This window comes from Mustelus asterias, chromosome 18 (genome assembly GCF_964213995.1).
Source record: "Mustelus asterias chromosome 18, sMusAst1.hap1.1, whole genome shotgun sequence".
NCBI lineage: Eukaryota > Metazoa > Chordata > Chondrichthyes > Carcharhiniformes > Triakidae > Mustelus > Mustelus asterias.
This window is the reverse complement of record NC_135818.1, coordinates 28030125-28042144: the sequence shown is the minus strand read 5'-3', so window position 1 is coordinate 28042144 and position 12020 is coordinate 28030125. Positions and strand designations below refer to the sequence as shown.

The 12020-nt window shown below is 42.4% G+C and overlaps 1 protein-coding gene across 4 annotated transcripts in view; it reads right to left on the bottom strand.

Annotated features, from left to right (window-relative positions):
* Nucleotides 1-12020, bottom strand: part of LOC144507035 (tau-tubulin kinase 2-like) — a 285213-nt gene that overhangs the window by 137985 nt on the left and 135208 nt on the right. For all 4 annotated transcript variants that reach the window (XM_078233619.1, XM_078233621.1, XM_078233620.1 and 1 more), the window contains exon 4: nucleotides 4401-4474. In XM_078233619.1, coding sequence (XP_078089745.1) covers nucleotides 4401-4474 — 74 coding nt within the window. The remainder of the gene's footprint in view (nucleotides 1-4400; nucleotides 4475-12020) is intronic.

Here is a 12020-nt window from a genome sequence, read left to right as displayed (position 1 = left end):
GAAGGAAACCAGAGCACCCGGAGGAAACCCACGCAGACACGGGGAAAATGTGCAAACTCCACATAGACAGTCACCCAAGCTGGAATTGAACCCGGGTCCCTGGCGCTGTGAAACAGCAGTGCTAACCACATGCCACTGTGCTGCCTCAGTGTCGTCAGTGCTAGAACTACTATTTTTGTTACTATGAATAAATGAAAATTTCAACAAGTGTCAATGACACCAAACTTGTAGGAGTGGCAAACAGTGAGGATGATACTAACTGCCCGCAACGTTAAGTCTATATTGCATCTCCCTTCTGCTAAACTGCATCACCTCACTTCTCTATTATTTTCCATCTGCCACCTATCTGCCCATTCTGCTAGCCTATGTCTTAATAGCACAATTCTAAAGCAGGCACAGGAAAAAGGAACCTTGGGTGCAGGTGCAATCTTTGAAGATGACAGGGTACACAGAGATCGGTTCACAAAGCATATGGAATTTGGGCTTCATGAATACAGGTATTAAATACAAAAATTCAGGGAATTTATGCTGAACCTTTATAAAGCTCTTAAGCCTCAATTAGAATACTACAGCCTGTTCTGGTCACCACACCTTAAGATGGATGTGAAAGCCCTTGAGCGGTTACTGAGAAGATTTAACAAAATGATTTCAAGAACAAAGAACAAAGAAAATTACAGCACAGGAACAGGCCCTTCGGCCCTCCAAGCCTGCATCGACCATGCTGCCCGACTTAACTAAAACCCCCTACGCTTCCGGGGACCATATCTCTCTATTCCCATCTCATTCATGTACTTGTCAAGACGCTCCTTAAAAGTCACTACCGTATCCGCTTCCACTACCTCCCCCGGCAACATGTTCCAGGCACCCACCACTCTCTGTGTAAAATATTTGCCTCTTATATCTCTTTTAAAAGTTGCCCCTCGCACCTTCAACCTATGCCCCCTAGTAATTGACTCTTCCACCCTGGGAAAAAGCTTCTGACTATCCACTCTGTCCATGCCTCTCATAATCTTGTAGACTTGTATCAGGTCTCCCCTCAACCTCCGTCGCTCTAGTGAGAACAAACCAAGTTTCTCTAACCTCTCCTCATAGCTAATGCCCTCCATACCAGGCAACATCCTGGTAAATCTTTTCTGTACCCTCCCCAAAGCCTCCCCATCCTTCTGGTAGTGTGGCGACCAGAATTGAACACTATATTCCAAGTGCGGCCTAACTAAGGTTCTATAAAGCGGCAGCATGACTTGCCAATTTTTAAACTCAATACCCTGACCGATGAAGGCAAGGATGCCATATGCCTTCTTGACTACCTTCTCCACCTGCATTGCCACTTTCAGTGACCTGTGTACCTGTACACCCAGATCCCTTTGCCTTTCAATACTCCTAAGGGTTCTGCAGAAGAATTAAGACTTTTAATTACAAGGTTAGGTTGGAAAGGCTGGGGTTTTTCTTCTTGGAGAAAAGACTGTATAGAGGTTTACAAGATTAAAACAGGTTTAGATAAGGTAGACAAGGAAAGGTCTTCCCATTAGCTGATCATACAAGGACCAGGGGACACAAATTTAAGATTTTGAGCAACAAATGCAGTGTTAATGTGAGGAATAACATTTTTTTAAAACACAGTGAAAAATGACCTGGAACACACTATGTAGAGCGATGGAATCAGAAACAATAAATTATTCCAAAAGGAAATTGATGGGCACTTGTAGGCAGTAAACTTGCAGAGCTATGTAGATCAAACAGTGGAATTGGACTGACTGGATTGCACTGCAGGAGGCTGGCATGGATCCAATGAGCCAAATGGCTTCCATCTGTGCCAAAATTGACTCTATGACTAAGTATCATGACCCACAATGCTCTTGTCCACCAGCAGTCATGCAATGTGCTGGAAAATGCAAAAATAAACCTTTCAACATGTGAGGCTCCCCAGCGGAAACATGAACTCAGTAAAACATCCTCAAGATGGCCTGACAACTGAAGTAAGTCTGAGAGATTCCTGTCTTCTTTTATCAAACAACTATCACATTGCCCAAAAGGTGGTGAAGAACATGGGGATATCAGGTGCCCCAACAAGACTATGGGCCAAATGGGATTAGGTAGGCAGGTAGGTCAGGTGTTTTGCACATGTCTGTGCAGACTTGATGGGCAGAAGGGTCTCTTCTGCACTGTGAGATTCCGCGATGAGAAACCTCCTTGGGAACAATGATAGAGGAATGGGTCCTCCAAAATTCTATTCCCAAAGTTTTGGACTTAACCTCAATCTGCAACGCAGTAATGGGAAGGAGCTTCAAAATGTTAGTTCAATATATAATCTCAGATCTGGGTGAGAACATTAGCTGGAAACTAACAAATTCAGACAGAATCAGCCTTGTACTACTAACATGCTTCCCCAATGTCTGGTCCTTTCTTACAAATTGTTCACATCTCCTTTCTCACAGTAACCAACATAGATTTAATTCTCCATTCAGTCAGGCAGTCATAGTTGCCTCTGGCTGCATCCTGTTAGTTTGTCACAGAATAATTAAAAATAAAAAAAAACACTGTCACCTTTAGCATCACTGGTGAAAGGAATTGAGGGGAAGTTTAATTCAGAAGAAACTACAAACACTTGACAGTGACAAAAATATCACAATGACTATGTACATACCGTATTAAGCAATCATAAAGGTGCAATTTATAAGACAGTAGTACTATCAGAGTATAACTCAATAGGAATCTAGTCACAAGATTTGAAAAGCTAATGGGACATGACAATAAAAATCCCTGCTTTACTTCAGAATGTGGCATGGTTACAAATATTCCATGATGAATTTTAACAATTTACAAAGTTTGCTTTTCTTCCCACTCCCAAAATGTTTCTTTAGCCAGCTTTTCTTAGAAAGCTGGAGTTACAGAAAGGTAAAGATGTGGGGCAGCAGTATAAGGAGGAAGAGACATATTATCACCAATATCATGTCATATAATGCACACCTATAAGACATCACCACATGTTCTTTCCACTGTATGGAGAGTCCAACTACACAGTTATACAAATATTGATGGAACTCACAAATGTGATGAGCAAGTCTGAGTGATTCCCTACAAAATTATCAATTTGAAGTCTCTCAGGAAAACATAGGAAGTGCAGAATAGGTGCTCCACCAAAGCAGCAAGGATAAAGTAAACCAATGGACCTCATTTGCTAGTTAGAAATAGGCAGTCAACTATCCAACTTCTCATATGAGGTACAATGTATGCCTCCAGAAGTAGTACAGTGAGAGAAAACCAAGTGACACCAAATGAGAATGGAAGCAGAATCTTTTTCAAGTGGCATCTATGTGGACTGCTCAAAAGTATGTTAATTGTAAACACCACAGTAAATTGAAATTGCTCAATATTACCTCTGCTGGTATTTGAAATAATACATTTACAAGAAAGTAGTTCACAGTATTATACTTTCCTAAGAACATTATTTAGGTCACTCAATTGGAAGATAGTGTCAGCACAGACTCCAAGTAAAAGACTTAGTTATGTAACCATGCGTTTTAGTGATAATACCATAAACAATTTAATACAAACTAATCATAGAATCCTTACAGTGCAGAAGGAGGTCATTCGGCCCATTGAGTCTGCACTGACCACAATCCCACCCAGGCCCCATCCCCATAACCCCATGCACTTACCCTAGCTAGTCCCCCCGACACTAAGGGGCAATTTAGCATGGCCAATCTACCTGACTTGCACATCCTTGGACTGTGGAAGGAAACTGGAACACCTGGAGGAAACCCACGCAGACACGGGGAGAAGGTGCAAACTCCACACAGACAGTGACCCAAGCCAAGAATCGAACCCAGGTCCCTGGCGCTGTGAGGCAGCAGTGCTAACCATTGTGCCACCGTGCCATCCTCAACTATGCCACTGTGCCACCCATGTAATAAAGTGGATCAGGAAATTGCAGTGGTTGGAGATTCAAGAAACAATGCAGATTATATCTATCAACCTTTCTAAACCTGACAATGCATAGGTCAGACTTTCGCTTGTTTCTGTAGCTAGTTATTCCTGGAATAGGTTGCTATTCTATCTACAGGGGCTTATAGTTTGAGAGACAATGTCAAGCATCGACACAGACACACAGACAAACTAAGGGACAAGTTAGCGTGGCCAATGCAGATTATAGAAAAGGACATTTTTTGCATTACAACAAATTATATTTCAACACTTTGAAAATAAATTCTGGTCATTACAAAACTAACTATAATTGACAACACAAATCAAATAACACATTGTGATGTCTGTGGAAATGTAAGATAAAATTTGTAACAAATATTTTTATTCATTTTTAGAATACTTCAATAATAAGTGAAACATACATTTTTAGTTATTTGTATGTTAAAATGGAATTGGTACTTTTAAAATAAACTTACCTGCAGCTGCATAACAACATAATTAAATCGGTCATTTCTTCCACAGCCAATGAATCTACAAACATGATCCTTCCCTATTGTAAAGAGGAAAAAAATTCCATCAGCAATTTCACTTGAGAGAATTTGACTCCAGAGCTGAAATATGGTACAGACATGCACTACAGGAAATTGCAATAATTGACAAACCCCAGACGTAATCCAAGCAATTGCATTTACCTCAATTTTTCATTACTGAGTGCGCTCTAGGGAGAATTAGGCAATGTTGGTGATCCTAGACCATACAATAAGTTGCAGTTTGCAGTTCACAGGCAACTAAATATTAATGGTAAAAATGGAAGATCATAAGTCTATCTGACGACTGAAATCATCTAGTCTCAGCAGTGCTAAAAGAATTTGCCCTCAACTGTTTCATAAAATACAGAATTGGATGAAATGCTTTGGTAAAATTTACTAGGATTTCTCCTGTCATATGCATAAAGTCTATGAATTGTCAATGACAAACAAATAGGCCAGATGTTAAACAGAACTTCCTTGTTTTGATGTCTGTACAACGCAGGGCATGTGACATTTTACTAGATGTTAGCCTAAACAAACAGTTTTTAGGTGAAGTGCCGCAATGTAATCAACACTGACAGGAAATGTACAAAATACAACCGGTTAAGCTATTACGTTCCTATTTTCTTACTAAACGCTTAAAATGGATCAATTACTTTTGAAATAATATTTATTTTATAGTCTGGATAGCACAAAAGTAGCATTTTAATGTGAATGCATAAAATGAAAGCTTTTAGTTTACAAAAGCTTAATGCTTCTCAAGTCATAGGATTTTGTCAAGAATTATGGAAATAATCTCTACACCAACTTATTAAAATGGCAAGTAGTACTGGCTTTAAGCCATTTTTTTTCATTCGTTCACAGGATTGGAGCATTGATGGCGAGGTCAGCATTTGTTGCCCATCCCAAATTGCCCTTTGAGAGTTGTTACGGTACAAACACATTGTTGTAGGCCTGGAGTCACGCACAGGCCAGTTCAGGTAAAGATTGGAATCCTTCCTTCCTTAATTCAGCAGATTTCCTTCCCTAAAGAACATTTGTTCACCAGCTATGTTTTTATGACAATCAATGAAGTTTCAGGGTTACCAATCCTGAAACACGCTCTCAATTTCAGGTTTTAAAAAATTAATTGAATTTAAATTCCACCAGGTGCCTAAGTGCGATCTGAACCAATGTCCCCAAGGCATTAGCACAAGCCCAATGTCATTATCATAATGCCGCCATGTTTCCCCCATGTATCCGATGGACATTTTATTGTACAAATCATTCATCTATCAATTACTGACTCATTCGTCCTTCATTAGAATATTTCTAAATATGAATGTGTGTACATTGAAAGAAAGTGACAATTGGTTGGGAGGTAGGAAACTGAGGAGAGAGATAAGTAGTTGAGGCCAAAACGTTGAACATTTTCAAGAAGCAGTTAGATATAGCTCTTGAGGCGAAGGGAGTCAAAGGAAATGGGGGGGGGGGGGGGGGGGGTGTAGGCACGATCAGGCTATTTAGTTGGATGATCAACCATGATCATAATGAATGGTGGAACAGGCTCGAAGAGCTGAATGGCCTCCTCCTGCTCCTATTTTCTATGTTTCCAGGTTTCTACAAGAGGAATGTACTTCTGATTCCCTTTTGACTCCAGTTTTGCTAGGGCACCTTGATGCCATACTTAATCAAATGCGGCCTTGATGTCAAGGACAGTCACGCTTACTTCACTTCTGGACTTCAGCTCTTTTGTCCACGTTGGAACCAAGGTCAGGAGCTGAGTCACCCTGGTGGAACCCAAACTGAGCTTCAGTAAGCACGTTATTGCTGAGTTAGTGCTGCTTTATAGCACTGTTAATGACCTCTTCCATCACTTTGCTGATGATTGAGTGTAGACTGATAGGATGATAATTGGCCAGGTTGCATTTGTGCAGTTTCTTGTGTACAGGATATACCTGGACAATTTTCCATGTTGCCGGGTAGATGACTGGGTTGTAGCTGTACTGGAACAGTTTGGCTCAGGGCGCAGCAATTTCTGGAGCACCAGTCTTGAGCACTATTGCCAAATATTGCCAAGATCTTTACAGTGTTCAGTGCCTTCAGCTGTTTCTTGATGTCATATGGAGTGAATGGAATTGGATGAAGACCGACATTTTTCATGCTGGAGAGCTCCAGAGGGGGCAGTGATGGATCATCCCTTCGGCATTTCTAGCTTAAGATTGCTGCAAATATTTCCACCTTGTCTTTTGCACTGATGTGCTGGGCTCTTCAGTCACTGAGGATGGGGGTGTTTTTGGAGCCGCTCCCTTCACTGAGTTGTTTAATTGTCCATCACTATTCACAGCTGGATGTGGCAGGACTGCAGAGCTTAGATATTATCCGTTGGTTGCGGAATTGCTTAGCTCTGTCTATTACTTGCGGCTTCTGCTGTTTGGCATACAAGTAGTCTTGTGTTACTCCTGGCATGCCCTCCTGCACTCTTCATTAAATCAGGGTTGATCCTCTGGCTTGGTATTAATAGTAGACTGTGGGATATGCCAATCCAGAAGGTCACAGATTGCGGTTGAGTACAATTCTGCTGCTGCTGATGGCCCACAATGCCTCATGGTTGGCCGGTCTTGAGTTACTAGATCTGTTTGAAGTCTATCACGTTTGGCACAGTGGTCGTGCCACACAACATGATGGAGGGTATCCTCAATGTGAAGACAGAACATTTTCTCCACAAGAACGGTGCAGTGGTCACTCCTACTGATACTGCCATGGGTAGAAGCATCTACGACAGGCAGATTGGTGAGGATGAGATCAAGTATGTTTTTCCCTCTTGTTGGTTCCTTCACTACCTGCCACAGCCCCCGTTTAGCAGCTATGTCTTTAGAACCCTGTCAACTTGGTCTGTGGTGATATCACCACATGATGGACATTGAAGTCCCCCACCAGAGTACATTTTGCACCCTTGCCGCCCTCTGCTTCCTCCTGTCAATATCCTTGAGTATTGATAGGCAAAGGGATCTGGGTGTACAGGTACACAGGTCACTGAAAGTGGCAATACAGGTGGACAAGGTAGTCAAGAAGACATACGGCATACTTGCCTTCATTGGCCGGGGCATTGAGTTTAAAAATTGGCAAGTCATGTTGCAGCTTTATAGAACCTTAGTTAGGCGCATTTGGAATATAGTGTTCAATTCTGGTCGCCACACTACCAGAAGGATGTGGGCGCTTTGGAGTGATTACAGAAAGGATTTACCAGGATGTTGCATGGTATGGAGGGCATCAGCTATGAGGAGAGGTTGGAGAAACTTGGTTTGTTCTCACTAGAACGACGGAGGTTGAGGGGTGACCTGATAGAAGTCTACAAGATTATGAGAGGCATGGACAGAGTGGATAGTCAGAAGCTTTTTCCCAGGGTGAAGAGTCGATTACTAGGGGGCGCAGGTTTAAGGTGCGAGGGGCAAGGTTTAAAGGAGATGTACGAGGCAGATTCTTTACACAGAGTGGTGGGTGCCTGGAACTCGTTGCCGGGGGAGGTAGTGGAAGCAGATGCTATAGTGACTTTTAAGGGGCGTCTTGACAAATACACGAATAGGATGGGTATAGAGGGATGTGGTCCCCGGAAGGATAGGGGGTTTTAGTTAAGTCGGGTAGCATGGACGGTGCTGGCTTGGAGGGCCGAAGGGCCTGTTCCTGTGCCGCAATTTTTTTTGTTAAAGTCATGTTCAACATGGAGGCAAGAGTCAAGAACATTGTTGTGGAGTCACCTGTAGGCCAGGCCATGTAAAGACGGCACGTTTCCTTCCCAAAAAGGACATGAACTAGATAGGTTTTTAGGACAATGGTTTCATGGTCATCATTAGGCATTTAATTCCAGGTGCTTTATTGATTTTCAATTCTGGTGGGATTCGAACCCAGGTCCCCAGATCATTATCAAAGGCAGTGACAATACCAGTGCACTACCACCTCTCCTGTCAAAACCATTTTGTAATTCATGTTTGATTTGTGTTGTTAACTTCATGCATGTGTTTTGTCATTCAAATATTCTTCTTCAAATTAACCATGAAAATAAGAAATGGTGGTGACAGCAGAGAGATATGGAACTCTAATTACGGCAAGATATCAATCCAATCTGCTCCCATTAACAACACCCTCTAGTTATAATAATGGTTAAAGAACACCTTTGCTCATTATTTGACCCATCGCGAGCAATGGTCAGTGAATCCTTAACTTCAGGTATGCTGGGGTTCCTTGATGCCATATTCAGTCAAATGCTGCCTTGATGTCAAGCACAGTAATTCTCACCCCACCTCTAGAGTTCAGCTTTTTTGTCCATGTTTGGATGAAGGCTGTAATGAACTCGGAAGCTAAGCAGCCCTGGTAGACTCAAACTGAGCATCGATGAGCAGATTGGTGCTCAGTAAGTACTGCTTGATAGCACTGTCAGTGACACTTAAATTTGCTTTGCTGATGATTGGGAATGGACTAATGAGGCGGTAGTCAACCAGGTTGGATTTGTCCCAATTCTTGTGGACAGGACATACCTGTGCAATTTTCCACACTGCTGGATAAACGCCAGTGTTGTAACTGCATTGGAACAGCTCGGCTAGACGTGGCTAGTTCTGGAGTATCGGTCTTTGGCATTATTGCCAGAATTGTTTCAGGCCCCATAGCCTTCGCAGTGTCCAGTGTCTTCAGCCGTTTCTTGATACACATCAAGAGTGAACCGAATTGGCTGCAGACTGGCACCCCTGATGCTAGGGACCTCAGGAGAAGGCCAAGATCCATTTGGTACTTCTGGCTGAAAGTGGTTACAAATGTGTCAGCTTTGTCTTTTGCATTGATGTGCTATTCTCCCCCATCATTGAGGATGGGATATTTGTGGATCCTCCTCCTCCAGTTAGCTATTTAATTTCCATCATTCATGACTGATATGGCAGGACTGCAGACTTAGATCTGGTCCATTGGTTGTGGAGTTGCTTAGCTCTGTGTATCGCATGCGGCTTCCGTGGTTTGGCATACTAGTAGTCCTGTGTTGTAGCATCATCGGGTTGATATCTCATTTTTAGGTATGGCTGATTCTGCTCGTAGTATGCCCTCTGCACTCTTCATTGAACCAGGGTCAATTTACTGGCTTTGAGTGTGGGATATGCCAGGCCATGAGGTTACAGATTGTGATAGTATACAATTCCAAATATACATGACGTCATCCTTACCTGTCAGGTAGATTGGTAAAGATGAGGTCAAGTATATTTTCCCCTCGTTGGATTCCCATGGAAACTCCCTCTTGACTGTATACCACTGTGCTGCCAACTCCAAGTTATGTCCTTTCCCACCAATAGAATGGTGCTGGTGGTGTCTGGGGCACGGTCGTACTCAGGGAATCATACTTTACAGACAATGTCAGGCTGTTGTTTGAATAGGCTGCAAGACAAATCTCCCAATTTTGGCACAAGCTCTCAAATGTTAGTAAGGAGGACTTTGCAGAATGGACAGGGCTGGAGGTGGCATCATCATTTCCGGTGCCGAGGCTAATGCCAGGTCATCCATCCTGTTCATTCCTTTGAGACTTTGTTGTGGTTTGCTACGACTGCATGGTTTGCTCAGCCATTTCAGAAGGCACTTAAGAGTCAACCACATTGCTGTGGTTGTCATATATAGGCCAGACCAGGCAATGGCTGCAGATTTCCACCACTGAAGGACATTAGTGAGCCAGATGGGTTTTTGCAGTCATCAACATTGGTTTCATGATCACCATTAAGATAACTTTTAATTCCAGATTTGTTAATTGAATTTAAATTCCACCAGCCGCAGTGATGGAATTTAAGTCCTCGTCCCCAGTGCATTAGTCTGGACATCTGGATCACTAGTCCAGTGTCATTACCACTACACCACTGCCTCCCCTCAGAATCGATGAAAGGCTAAGAGTCCTGCAACGTTACCTCTTCCTTTTCTCTCCACAGAGGCTGCCTGACCAGCTGAGTTTTTCCAGAATTTTCTGTTTTTATTTAAGCTATTGCAGCTGATCAATTCAGATAAATCGTAAATTCATACTGATTGTATGATTCTCCAAAGACTTTCAGGGTCCTACTGAATATGAGTCTTTCTCCAAAGGCCAAAGTGATAGACAAAGTATGAATTTAAGGTGTGGCATCGTCATTTCCGGTGCCGAGGTTTATGCCAGATCATCCATCCGGTTTCATTCCTTTGAGAATTTTTTGCGATTTGATACGACTTGATTTGATACTTGCTCGGCCATTTCAGAGCGCAATTAAGAGTCAACCACATGGCTGTGGGCCTGGAGTCACATACCATGCCAGGCAATTCAGTAATCCTATGCAGAGATAGAAAGTAGGAACAGTGAATTGAAATTAATTGTTGTACTGTAGTGATAAGATAGTGCTGTGTTTAATGCAAATAAACCAACATAGCTATTCATTTGCCTTACTGAATGTGTTTCAAAAAAGAGAGACCATTTTCAAATTGCAAAAAGACTTCACCTTTCAGCCTGCAAATAATTCAAACTATTACTGTCCAAGAGTCTGCAATCGTGCAACCAAATCACATTACTGAAACACGGTAGCACAGTGGTTAGCACTGCTGCTTTACAGCTCCAGGGACCTGGGTTCGATTCCCGGCTTGGGTCACTGTCTGGGTGGAGTTTGCACATTCTCCTCGTGTCTGCGTGGGTTTCCTCAGGGTGCTCCGGTTTCCTCCCACAGTCCAAAGATGTGCGGGTTAGGTTGATTGGCCATGCTAAAATTGCCCTTAGTGTCTTGAATTGCGTAGGTTAGAGGGATTAGTGGGTAAAATATGTAGGGGTATGGGGGTAGGGCCTGGGTGGGATTGTGGTCGGTGCAGACTCGATGGGCCGAATGGCCTCTTTCTGTGCTGTAGGGTTTCTATGATTACATATCTTTAAAGAAGTCAATAACCCGAAAGGCAAATGGTTTCAGAATGTTCTTTATTAAAAATTTAAAGTATCTCTGTTGCTCATATTATGTCATGGAAGATTCAGTACAGAATAGCTTTTCAGAACTCAGGAGTACAATAACCCACACACTGTATCTTTGTTTTAAATAATCCTTCTACTCAAGGCAGCTAAAGTGCGCAGATATAGTTTCAATGCTCATCTATTACATAAGCATGCAAAAGAAACTGATGTGCATTATGCCGTAATTGGGGATGATTTAGTGTCAAGCAATAAACACTTTCAAAATAACATTTGTACTGGTTGCATCAGTAACTTTAAAGGACATCTTTCACATTGGAAAACTTTTCAAATCTATTAAAAAACACAACCAAGTTCCCCAGGATCAATCTGTGCAAGGAAGAATTATTTTTCGTTCTCAAATATTCAGCATGACTGAAATTTCACCACTTAATGAGGCTTACACCACAGAACATTTATCTATTCAGAATTTCCACAATAATAAATAATTATGCGGATGGTGGCACAGTAGTTAGCACTGCTGCCTCACAGCGCCAGGTTCAATTTCAGCCTTGGGTGACTGTGTGGAATTTGCACGTTCTCCCCATGTCTGGATGGGTTTCCTCCAGATGCTCCAGTTTCCTCCCCCAGTCCCATGATGTGCA